At 39.6% G+C, this 12,553-nt stretch overlaps 1 protein-coding gene across 1 annotated transcript; it reads right to left on the bottom strand.

The window, feature by feature from the left end:
• Positions 1-10,189: 10,189 nt before the first annotated feature.
• On the bottom strand, positions 10,190-12,179 carry LOC143177315 (trypsin-7). Its single transcript, XM_076375185.1, has 7 exons — positions 12,164-12,179; positions 12,000-12,106; positions 11,775-11,884; positions 11,524-11,662; positions 10,911-11,024; positions 10,656-10,839; positions 10,190-10,299 (listed from the first exon to the last, which is right to left on the bottom strand). Exons 1-7 carry the CDS (start codon positions 12,177-12,179, stop codon positions 10,196-10,198), a joined length of 774 nt encoding a protein of 257 aa, XP_076231300.1. The 3' UTR covers positions 10,190-10,195.
• Between the last annotated feature and the right edge of the window lie 374 nt (positions 12,180-12,553).

Here is a 12,553-nt window from a genome sequence, read left to right as displayed (position 1 = left end):
AAGGAAGCTTAAAAATGCATAGAAGCATTTTCAGTAAAAGAAATATTGCACAATCTTTCAAAGAATTATTGCTGAATAAAAATATTTAATTCAGACTTTGTAAAGAATCGAGACGCCTTTTTTACCCTTAAATTACTGTATTTTAAAGCAAAGTACATACGATGGAACAAGAAAATCTGTGAGAAGGCGACCGACGCCAGCTGCAACCACAGGAACGGGATCCACGTATACATGGCGGGAAACTGGCGAAGGAACTACCTGTTCGCCATCAGGCTCGCCCTTCTTTTATTTCGATATTCGGGTTAATGCCGTTGTATCAATTTGCCTGGACAGAGGAAAAATTTCCGATCCACGAAAGTCCCGGATCGTCGACCCACATTCCGCGTCGATTGCGTAAAATGAACAAGAATGAAATAAAATGCCGCCAGCGAACGATAGTATCTGCACGATATCGTTCCTCTTCTACAAACTAATTAAGCGCGGGAAAAGAAAAACACGCGTGTTTGAAGATATAAGGCAAATTTTCTACGAGCCTCGTTTCAAATTCAACGAGACTGCTGCTGTGGTTTCTTTTATACATGCATATGCATAGAAACACAGCAGACAGTGACTTGATATTATAAAACAGACAAACGTAAAATTAATTCTTGCTATAGTAGTTCAAAAAATCACAGTAATCACGGTTTTGTTTAAAACTTTCTTTGTACAGTGTTCTTATGCTATAAATTAGTGAGTGAGTTTATAAAGAGAAACGTGTTTCTGAACTAGTGTGTCTCTAAATTCCAAATACCCTTACAATATATTGAATACACAGTAACGAGCTTATAACGAGAGCACAGTGTAGAACCACAAATTAAGCATAAAGGTACACTCATCACCTAGTGGACTCTTTCACAGCCAATAGCTGACTTAGTTAACAACCTAATATATATATACAGCAGGTTCACTGTTGCACTTCTCAGAACAAGTATATCGAACTATCGTTTGTCACGTTTACCACATAACAAATAGAGAAACCTGCGATCCAGCAGACAGACCGTTGTCCCTGGCTGCATTTGCATGCCACGCCTCCCATGATTCTTACCGACCAGCGAAAGAGGACAAGGCGAGCTCTGTCAGAATCGATGCTGGGTCGTTTTACGATTCGAAGACGCCGATCGACGACAGCTCGTACAACGACGAGAGTCGTTTAAGCAGCCCTTTACGAGGTGGCCACCTGCGTTGGCCTGCAAAACCGCTTATGCAACGGCACGAGCAAAACCTGAAGCACGTTCGAGTCAACTGTAAAATTAATAATTCCCGATAGCGTACGACCGTATCTCGACGACAGGAAGTGAGAACGAGGGAACGTGGACCGAACAGCGTCCACTGTGTACGCCAATAAGGACGCATTGCATTAGCGATTAAACGAGTAGTTCTTTCAACAAGCACCTGTCGCGAGTACTTGGACTTCTTGTTGCTTAATCAGCCGATTAAAGTGAGGCGTCATTTTTACATCTACGTGAATTTAAGAGGAATTAGTCAGGCATTTATCGATATTTTACGAGCTTTTAAGCTCTTGAAAGGAATCAATTAATAAGGACTTGTAAAATGTGATTAACTCGGATCTGTGATCATTTGTTGAACTGATCTTGAGAGTAGGTTATTCAGAATACAGTTCTATACAAAATCGTGTTATACAATAGATATTAAGTGTAGAACTGTTAGTAAAGGTTTGTCTAACTGGAAGAAAACGGTACGGAGATTAGTAAAGGACGAGTCAGTGAGGTCAAGGTCCAAATTTATTGGAGTTGGAGGTCTATCTGATGTGTACGAAGGATAAATGTAGAGTATACAATAATATCTTGAATTTCATATTCTCAAAGCTGAGAGTAAGACAAAATGAAAGAGCAAATCAGAGATAATGTACTGTCTGCGTTCCGTGAGAAGTCCCCTGAAAAGCCTCAGGATCAATGTTTTCCAGAGGACTTCTCTCCAAGAGATAGATAGAGTATCCATACGTGCATACCATCAGGCTTGTTTGGAGACAACACTATGTGCGTTCCAAAAAATGGGTCTTCCATTTTAATGTTTCCAGGTGGTTGTATGCTAACCTATGTAGTTGTTTACGAAAGACGTGTACATGTAATCCTAGAATCCCAGTAGGCTTTGTATTCATTGTTTTTCGGTTTCTATCACAATATCCTGGCACTGTGAAAATCTATACAGTAGCGAGTTCCCCATTCGAAACACAGCCAAGGGATTAACATCGAAACGTCAGGATCTGGAAGAGTGATTTTCTAACAAACCAAGGTTTAACGCACACGACCAACAAGAGTTCGTAAATTCCTCGAAAAATTTGTTTATTTAGTTATTTATGGATAACACTTTTTGCTAACAGGGACCTAGGATAAATATATCCATAAAAAGAAGAAGAAACAAGAAAGGAATTCAGAGGGGAAATCTGTGTGAAATATATATATATATAAATTTCAGTCACTTTATTGAATTAGCATCTCCTATAAATTCGAAGATAAAATCAGCAGCAAAAAAAAGTGACTCAACTACAAAGCTAATAATATAAAACAAAAAACAGAGGAGACAGACTGTACGATAAATAATGTAGCTACTTCAATATGGAGTTTAAAATAAATAAACCTTGTGATATACAGTGAATTATTTAAAAGATGATGGCTTTGATATTGAAAGACAGCTGAATTCTTAATTTACAGCTAAAAAATCACCAGAATTCCTTCAGAAACACATATGCATGATAAACATCATATAAATAGCCAGATATAATTCTATTATTTCATAGCAGACAGATACAATTATATGCATAAATTCTTCGATGTCTCAAAAGTTGACCATTGATCACGGGCCGAGATGATAAAATTCAGAAGCCAGAATGCTCAAATATTAGCATCATTTTCTACGACAGTGTTCCTTCAAATCGTCTCATCGACCTTCCCAATGGCCTGGCATCAAGACAATGTCGCAAGTCAGTCCTCGATACGCTTTGACGACTCTTAAAATTGCGCAGCCTCCCAGCGCAGCGCGCAATCGCCGCGACCGGATGGAGAGCGAATTGGGCAACGATCGTATTTCGCGGCGCAAGGAGCGTTAATTGTTCCGGAACGGTTGCAAAAGAGTTTCCTCGGTAATTGATTAGCCCCGTGCACCGTTACAGGGCCGCTGGCGCCGAGTCAAAAAATGAAATTTGCATTTTTCCGCGAACTCTCCTCTCTGTGTTCGCGGGGAAACTCCGCGCGACGGCGATGCACACTGCGAATTATTTTTCGCTCAGCGGTGATTGAGAGCGAACCGGGCAGCTCCAGTTTAAACTTCGTTCGCGTTTTAAAACGCGGGGCCAAATGACGTTCGAATTTCGACCGTCGCGCTTTCAAGCGCGGCTCAGTTTTCGCGTTTGGAGTTAACGCCAGCCTCAGCAAATCCAGCTTAATGGCGGCCAATGAATGGGCCCTCGAACGGACGTTTTATTCAATGGAAAGAATTGTGACTCTTGTTCCGTTCTTTTTTCTTCCACGCGTGGCTGTGTGCGTTAAATGGATACTGGGATCCCTGGCGAGAATGTAGATGGAGCAGACTCGATTGGCTATGCAGGCTATAAGTACCAGTGAGATGGATAGTGTTGCGCAAAAATCGATCGATGAGGAGGAGGAGATAACGATTTTTCTTTCTTTCAATTGAATGTATAATACGATTTTTGAATACGAAGTACGAGGAGATCGGTTTATTTTATTTCATATCCTGTTCTGGGATGGTTCTTAAGTAAAGACTCATTTAGTTTTTCGATGGTTTCTGTATAAGTTAATTTGCAACGGTTGCACTGATCTATCTAGAGAGGGAAGAAAGATGGTAGGGAGAATTGGAAGCGTCATCGTGTTTTCCTTTTTTTATTTTATTAGTCGACGTTAGTTCGATGCTTGAAGAGATTAATTTCTTTCCTCAGTTCTATGTAGAAGCAACACATTCACAAACTATGGTGCATACATTCTACAGTAATTAATCTTCAGTGACAATGCATACCTTGTTCCATTATATTACCTTCTGAAAATAAATTTTATTGTAAAATGCTTACATACAATATCTCTTGTAATTCATATAGAAAGCAGGGTATATTCTTATATATTTTACAAGTGTATAACATGATTTAGGGGTGTAAAGGACTGGTCAGTGTAAAAACGAATCTTCCATGGATGTACACTAGATGTACACGAGATCCTACGCTAGGATAAGACACTTACTTGTGCAACACCAGAACATCCGTGTTCCTGTTTAGGGTGGCCCTAAGGTACACTGCAAATTTGTACTTGAATTTGCACTAGAGATCTTCCAGAGTCTCCTTGCATTAGTAATCAGTATCTATATATGTACAAGTAAATCGTTTTTAGACTTCAGTGGTTGAAGGATCTTGGAAGTGAAAAAATTACTTATTCTGAAGACACCCTTTAATATAAAAAATGAGAGAGGGGGGTTAATGCTGTACTAGAATATTCCCTACCTTTAGATAGAATTTTGTAAAGGATAATTGCTGTCAATTCTTTGTCCCTAGTGAAATTAAATTAAATATGACATTTGAGGAACATTAATGAAGATAATTCCTATCTCAAGTATTTCTAAAAACTTATTTTACTATACGAAAAAATGAGACCCCTTGAAAGATGAGCTCCAGAGCTCTAACCTTCCCTAACTCCATAATCGTGACCTGGATAGTCTACCCACAGACAACATCGTGTCGGTGTTTGTCATATTTACTGTCCTATAGACATTCTTGTACTCTTCGTGGCCGATCAAAAGCACCTCCACCACTTGCAGCGTGTCAGAGAGTGGGTCATGAATCTGCAAGCTAGTGCACAGTGCGCGAAATGCCAGCCGATTCCGAGCTGCTGTCGTTTGAGCAAACTACACAAACTGCGCGCGGGAGTTTGCCATTACGACCAAACATTGTGGACCGATCGACAAACAGAATCTGGACATTCGCGCGGGTTCGCGGTAGGTAATCGGTCTCGGTGTACGTCACGACTTGACAGAAGCTTGAAGCCACTATCAAATGCCTGCGCGAACGGCTGTCAAAACGTAGATACAGGCAGGACGAAAAAACTTACCGACGTTTCGCCCTATCCTGTCACCGATGCTGTCATGATTTCACTTCTGGTTTGCACAAGTGATTAATGTTGAACCCAAGGCAAAGGCGATATATCTTGATTTGATAGTGTTCTAGTTCAACGCGACAGTCATGATAGGAGAGAAATGAAATTTCTCGTATTACATTTTCTTGGATCTTGCTAGTATCATTTTATTCGGCTAATGTAAGGTACTATCATAACGAGTCCACTTCGATTTTATTTAAGATCAATAAAATTGTAGAAATATATGTATGTGAGCATTTTATGATACGAACATTTTTTATCTTTTTGTACACGTATGAATATTAAATAATGCGGTGATTAATTTAATCTTGTGAAATGTAGAGAACTGTTCACTGCTGAAGAGGTGAAAAAAAGTGATCAGTTTTAAACCGGTAAACGGATTAACGCAGACGGCTACAAAGATAAAAATTAAAGTGTGAATGTTAAATACAATCAAAAGGCATGCATGTGGAAATAACAATCAACAAGCGTGGTAGAAATGACATTTAAACAGTGATACACGCGACGACGTTTCAGCTTTGAACGCTTCGTTTCGTGAAAGCTGTCTCTCTATACATATGTATGTATGTATTTTTTACCACGAATAACTGCAATTTCGATTACGCGGCGATAAATAAATGTCAGGCAAAAATAGAACAATTGAAACCACGGCAAACGGTTTGCTGTGCGTAAAACCATATTTTTTTCAAGTCTGTTTTAACATTCGAGTACGCGAACATTTACAAATACTGCCACCAGTGATCAAAGTTTTAAAATAAGAAAGAAAAATACGATTTGTTTGTATTATAGGCGCACAGAATTATCAGTGTCCAGACATTCTTATTGATTTCTTTCTGTAGTCGTCGCCTATAAGTCTAGAAAGTTTCTGAGTAAAAAGGTATAGAAGTATACCGCTCTAAAATGAGCAATATATCAAAGAGAATTTAAAGGGGATTGCTAGGCGGATTCCAGAAAGCATTTATAGAATCTTTGTAAATAGCCTTTAGTAATTTTTAACAGTAAACTTTTAACATTTTCAAGCCCGATACAAACGAAAGGTTCTTAACACTGCAGTAATTCGCCGAGCAACATACATCCTGTATCCTATACAACATATATCCTATAGGTATAGAAATTTCCAAATTTTTAAATTCTTAAATATACCAATTTTCAAATTTTTAGACGTTTGAATTTTTAAATATTTAAATTTTCAAATTTTTAGATATTCAAATTTTCAAATTTTTAGATTTTTGAATTTTTAAATATTTAAATTTTCAAATTTTTAGATGTTTGAATTTTTAAATATTTAAATTTTCAAATTTTTAGACATTTAAATTTTCAAATATTTAAATTTTCAAATTTGCAAGAATCCTAACTTCTGAATATTCAAATTTTTGAATTAAAAATTTGCAGTAGGTGCCTTCAAATTTCCATAAATTTTAATTTTCAAATATTCACATTTTTAAATAATCAAAATTTCAAATCTTCACATTGTTCAAGAGAGTAGAATACACATAATTTTCAATATTTCATAGACCATTGATGAAAATTCGAAGACACTTCGAAATAACAGTACAAAATAGCTTTCAATTACAGAAAGTTTAACCGAATTAAAAACTTTAATTGAATTAAATTATTTCATACATTACAACTATATAACTGTAATTGTCTTATACATTTTAAATATCGACAAGCAAACACGTTTCATTCCGACCGTTCTAACGTGTTAACCGCAAGTTGATCCCCTCACATCAAAACGTTATTAAAAGATGCATATCATGGTCATTCTACCAAACTGAGTGATAAACCAGAAGCCAGCGGCGGATCCATTTCGCGCCCCCGCCATGAGCAAACAGTAATTACGGAGTTCGCGGAGTCTTGGCCGCGCTCGAGAAAATACCGATACAATCTCGGGGGTGTACACGTCCCCTCTGGATCTCCGAGTACTTTTATTTCTTCGTTTGAAATAACGCCACGTCGGGAGCACAACCCTCTCGCACAGAATTCAGAGTATCTCGGCATGCTTGTTCGTTCATTTTGTATTATTAAGTTTCAAACGTACTGAAACGAGTCGACGCGATGCGTTTCAGTCTGGGCAACCGCTGTTAACTCGGCGCAACGCTAATATTGCCCAAGGATCTTGCCAAATTGTAGCAATAAGCGTCCCGACGTCGGTGGCTTCTCGCGACACCACATTCTGATACGTCCCAGCCAGCTTCAGCGTGGATGTCGCGCAACTTGCTGCCGCCTGGTGATTACCAACCCCCACTACGACCCTGGGGGTTAATCGAGCCGCCGCGAGAAGAAATTTTGGCCTCATTGCCCGACGAGAAACTCCTTTTCCTTTATCGTAGACACGCGATAATGCTCGACTCGCGAACTATTTTTGCTGCAGCTCCGCTCGCGACTGTTATCTTCTTGGGAAGAAACTTCTTTTGTTGGAGTCTGATCTTTTCGAGGGATGTCTTGGATAGTTTCGCGTATCGCGTCCTCGCGGGGAAACTGTCGGGAATCGAAAACATAAATTTCTGGGGAATTCTAAATTGGAGATTATGAAGGTAGGGTTCTGGAACTCGTGTTTTTGAATATTTTACGGGGTATTCTAGTTTTTGGGCTATACTTACTAAAACTCTAGGACTAAAGTTTTAATTGCTCTTATATTTTAAGGGCACTACAGTAGTGAGTACAATTTTTAGGATTTTAATTTTGCATCTTCTGTGAAAGATGTTCCTAAGTCAGTCTCCTCCACCACTTTCCAAATTTGAATTTTTGCTGTTTAATTAATGACGCTCAACATCAATTTATATGTATCTTGTATGCTCTATAATTCTTATCGAAATGACGACAAAAACTAGAATATTACTACGACAATTGGAGTAGACTCAAATTTCCCCAGAATCTGGGTCTCAACATATGGTTCCATTGTCAAGCTCTTGACAATACTGCTTCGCATAATGCGTCTGCCTACGATTACACACTACACACACTGTTCTTAGTACTTCACTGAAGCATTGAAACGAGCAAAGGTCATTGTTCCTACGTATTGTTTCCATACATTTCTCTCTTAAATACACATTGAGTCATTGCAACATCATAAACGTGCCTCTATAATTACGCCCCTATTTCCAGTGCATTAGGGTTAACTTAATATCAAGAATATCTTATTTTCGAAGTTTCTGTTTCTACGTTGATCCACATTCTATACAGGGCGGTCCACTGTCTCTTTTTCAAATTGTGACGACAGAATTTTGCATGTAATTTGAATGATATCGAGGGACCAATATACTGCTAGGAATATTTCTTTTTCAAAGTGTTGAATAAAATATTTTTTATATCTTCAACAGCAGTTAAAAAAGATACATAGACAGTCTTATTTAAGTGGACCACCCTGTAGATCGGTTCCTTTTATTTTACTCGTCCATGGTTCGCGCGGAAAATAGTCAAACGAGCGAAACGAGCTTTCGCGAATGACGGTCGTAAATGGGTATTAGAGTCAGGAAGTTTATTGAATCGATGCCATGGTGTTTGGATTAATCCAGCGGTCGACAGAGACGCGACGTGTCGCGGTGCCATGGCGACGATCGAGATTGTAACTTTCATCGAGATACTTTTGAATTACTCTTGCAAATGTGTCGTCGCGTTGTGTATGTGATCTCTTCGCGGTGTGAACGCTAAGGGTTGATGGAAAACGTTCCACGCGGTTCAATTACGCCTGCCCGATTTCAAACCAGAACTACTGGAACATTGAAAACTGCTGCAACCGAGAACAGGGTTGAACGAGGTGGGAACTTTCATGAACTCTTTTTTCATTACCCTTTTCTGCCACTGAATCTCGGCTAGAAATTTATTACCACGATTTACGGGATTTATCGTCCTACGAGATTTATCCCCTAACATTGTTATACGCTTCTTTTCGAACCGAGTTAATCTTAATTTTGTCTACACAAATTTTCTTTCGTGTAGATATTAGAAGTTAAAAATCAGTGACTAATGCTTATTAAGGTTGTGTTGTATAAGATGTTCGACAAGTGTCAGACATTTTAAATGGTGATTCTACTTGTCAAAATAAAATGAAAGTGCAGATAGACGAAGTTATGTTTCAGGTTTTATACCACCTATTTCGATACCACTCTGTAGAGGGTGATCAACGAAAGAATTGCCCCTAAAATATTTCAAATTGTCGTCCTGTGGGGTGTACACCCCATCTAGGTAAATACTTAGTTAAATAATACTTTCAGTCGAAAGTGTATCTATGCAGTAGACTATCCACAGTATTACTTTCTATAATTAAGGCATCGTTGGTGCGTGAAAGAGAAGCAATCTGGCGTTGATTCGTTTTATCGGAGAGGTGTGTTTGTTTTCCAAGCGGATATAAGCGACGACGCAACGGAATAAAAATAACAGTCGAATGGGGGGTGGACGCCAGAGCAGCCGGTGACAGAAAAGTTATTGGATCGCGTCTGTGGTTTAATAGGATTACTGCAATGGCCAGTCGAAAGCTATCAGCTCTCGCTGCAATGTCTCGAGGAGTCTCGAAATTAAACATTTCTCTCCGTGCCTTCCCACCATTCCGCTGAAGCATTTCCCCTCGCCCTGGATTGCACGGATCTCCGACGGCAGTATCGATATTTTCATCGTGTGCAGTTTTCACCCTCCTTGTTACCAACTTCTCACTATGAGTGTAAAAAGGAACACCGAAGAGTTGCTACGTTAGACTTTCCGTTTCTCATTTCTCCGACCCCGTTATTTTATTGATGGTGTTCTCTATACTTTTGGTTCTATACTTCACGACTTCAGAGAGAAACTCAAATTTGACAGCGAAGGAAGGGACAGTAGATTGAACTCGAAGCTAAAACGCGTTTTTGACAGCTAAGGTTTGTCATTTTTGTTTAATATCGTTTCTATGTACAAAATAATACAAATATATGGGTTTGTAATGTAACTCAGGATGCTTTCTGAGGATTGCAAGGGATGCAGTACAAAATTGCAGCAGAACATGCTCTGAATAATTTGTAATGTATCGTACATGGCCTGGATCGTATTATGTCATGGTACTCGAGGGATCAAGCTATTCCAGTCACTTCAGTGATCCAGTCTTTCACTTCCGCTATTGCAGTGTACGCTGTGGGGTACTTGAAAGCGCAAGACCGACTCCACGATGCTACGCCTACAAAATAAAATCATATCTTTGTTGATACCTGGTAATTACAACAATAAACTCTCGGGTGTTATACAATGTATATGACTATAGAAAATTGTATTAGGACTGAATATAGACGAGATGCAGTATTTGTGGTTTCAAAGCAAAATTGCATCAGTCTTGCATTTTAAACATCCTCTATTATGGATGTTAAACAAACAAATTCTATCTATTGGGTCTCAAGAAAAGCACAGAATATTTGCCAATTAAAATTGCCACAATATTCCCTCAAAATTATCTCGCGAAGATAATCGGTAAAAAAGGTCGCGTTCGATATAGCCACGGAATTATTAATGAAGAGGGTGACGGTGTTTAAAACTCACCGAAGAGGGTGTCGTTGGAAACGAGGGGTGAACCAGAATCCCCTACGCAGGCACTAGTCGTGTCTGATAAGGCACAAAACATTCTGGGCGTTAATATGTCACCCTCGCTGACTCTCTGGCACTCCTCGTTATTAATTTTCTGCATCGTGCTGCATAAAAGTTCCTCTGAGACAGGACCTAATAACTAAACAGCCTCGCTTGCAAAATCCAGTTCTATGACGCAACGTTTTACTACGTTTTTGATATCGTTCTTACCTTAGATGCACCCCAACCGAACACTCGGACCTTTGACCCGTCCCGAACCTTCGAGTGCACGTTTGGCAATTTAATCGGTTGTTTCGTTTTGTCGAATTTGATGCTCCTAGAAAGCTGGAATAGACTTTTGTTACACTGAGTGCAAAGGGGAAGTTTTTCTCTTTGATTCATGAGGGTTGATGCTAAATTAATGTTGAAGGAATTGTGAACCATAATATACAGGTTAGCAGGTACTTTTAAAAATTGGCTTGCTTCTGGGGTAGAGGTAAAATGAGCATAGTATCAATAACATTAAGTTTCCCAAAAGCAATCAGTAGCTAATGAACAACCAAACAAGACTTAACTCTTTTTATAAAATTCACAAACTCTGCATTATCCCTTAGTATCACTCACACCAGATCTACGATACCCAGAAAATTATTTCTTCACGTACACAAATTCAAAGACCTTCTTTCCTAGCCTACAATCACCAACCTTTCAATCCATACTTTCGCTCTACGCTCAGAATAGCGCCGCTCTATAGAAAGCATAATTTAACTCCATCACCATGGTACCAACATGACTCTAGGATTTATCGAAAGACACATGACCGCGTCCGCAGTTCTCATTTTACCTGAACGAGTCCAGCGTCGAAGTCATAATTGAATTTATTAAAGGCGGGATGAATCGCGACGCTCTGAACCTCATAGATGTCGCCGTTCTCGTGATAATGAGGGGTGCCAGCTCTCACGTGGAACCCTTTCGAGCGTATGCTGTAACAGACCGTGTCGTCGAAGAAAAACGCATGAATGAGGGAAGTTGGCGCGTGCAATCATGCACGCAAACCAGTCTCGCTCGGCTGGCAAAGCGATATATTAATCTTGCCTGAGAGCGCACTGCGCTGACGTTATTATCCACTTTTCCCCGACGATACCGCCACCGCAGAAATGCTCGACATCGTGGCCGAAAAACGTGCCATTGTTCTGCAGCGAGACCTAGGGGGACAGAGGCAGAGGGGAGGACAGAGAGAGACAGATAGAGTAAGAAAGGTAGGCCACGATTTTCCAAATGCCAAATCGACTGTGAAGATCGATCGCACATTATACTAACCACAAATGGATATTTCTCTATGGCGGCCTTCTCTCCACCAATAATCCTGGATTCTGGCGAGCCTGGGGATCGTGCTGACTCGGGGCCGATTCTTCCTCGATAATCGCCTGTACAACATTCAAATCAGAGGGAATGTTTAATGCGTTCGAGTGCTGCGAGCTTGCCAGCATGTGTGATCATTCGTGAATGTCAATGGACCGAGGATTCGTGTCGCGAATTCTGTTACTGCTGTCGCTTGATTTTCGTTCCGAGTTGAGAAGTTCGAGTGCAATCGTGGATTTCTTTGGGGGATGATGTTTTCAAATGTTGAGAGTCAGTGGGGTCGACGTAGTTTCAAGTTTTAAGTGTTATGTACTGGAGGAAAGTCTATGAATGTGTTTCTGTGGTGGGATGAGATTTCAGAAGTGAGACTTAAATAGTTAACGAGCGTATTGTGGTCGTTTTTGGTTAAATGAACTTGAGGAAGAACAATACTACGAATGGCAGTTAAGAATAATTTTCAAGATAAAGTTTTGTAAGTATGTACATTTCGTCTTATTTTAGGACAGACATCG

This window comes from Calliopsis andreniformis, chromosome 3, assembly GCF_051401765.1.
Source record: "Calliopsis andreniformis isolate RMS-2024a chromosome 3, iyCalAndr_principal, whole genome shotgun sequence".
Lineage (NCBI taxonomy): Eukaryota > Metazoa > Arthropoda > Insecta > Hymenoptera > Andrenidae > Calliopsis > Calliopsis andreniformis.
Note: the sequence above shows the minus strand (reverse complement) of the source record. Positions and strands in the feature narration are given on the sequence as shown.

What these genes read in the sequence shown, in the direction of transcription:
- LOC143177315 (XM_076375185.1), bottom strand. An exon ending in TAGAGAAATATCCATTTGTG is followed by an intron (nt 11,885 to 11,999) that starts GTTAGTATAATG and finishes CTGTCCCCCTAG; the next exon opens with GTCTCGCTGCAGAACAATGG. An exon ending in TTCCAACGACACCCTCTTCG is followed by an intron (nt 10,300 to 10,655) that starts GTGAGTTTTAAA and finishes TTTATTTTGTAG; the next exon opens with GCGTAGCATCGTGGAGTCGG.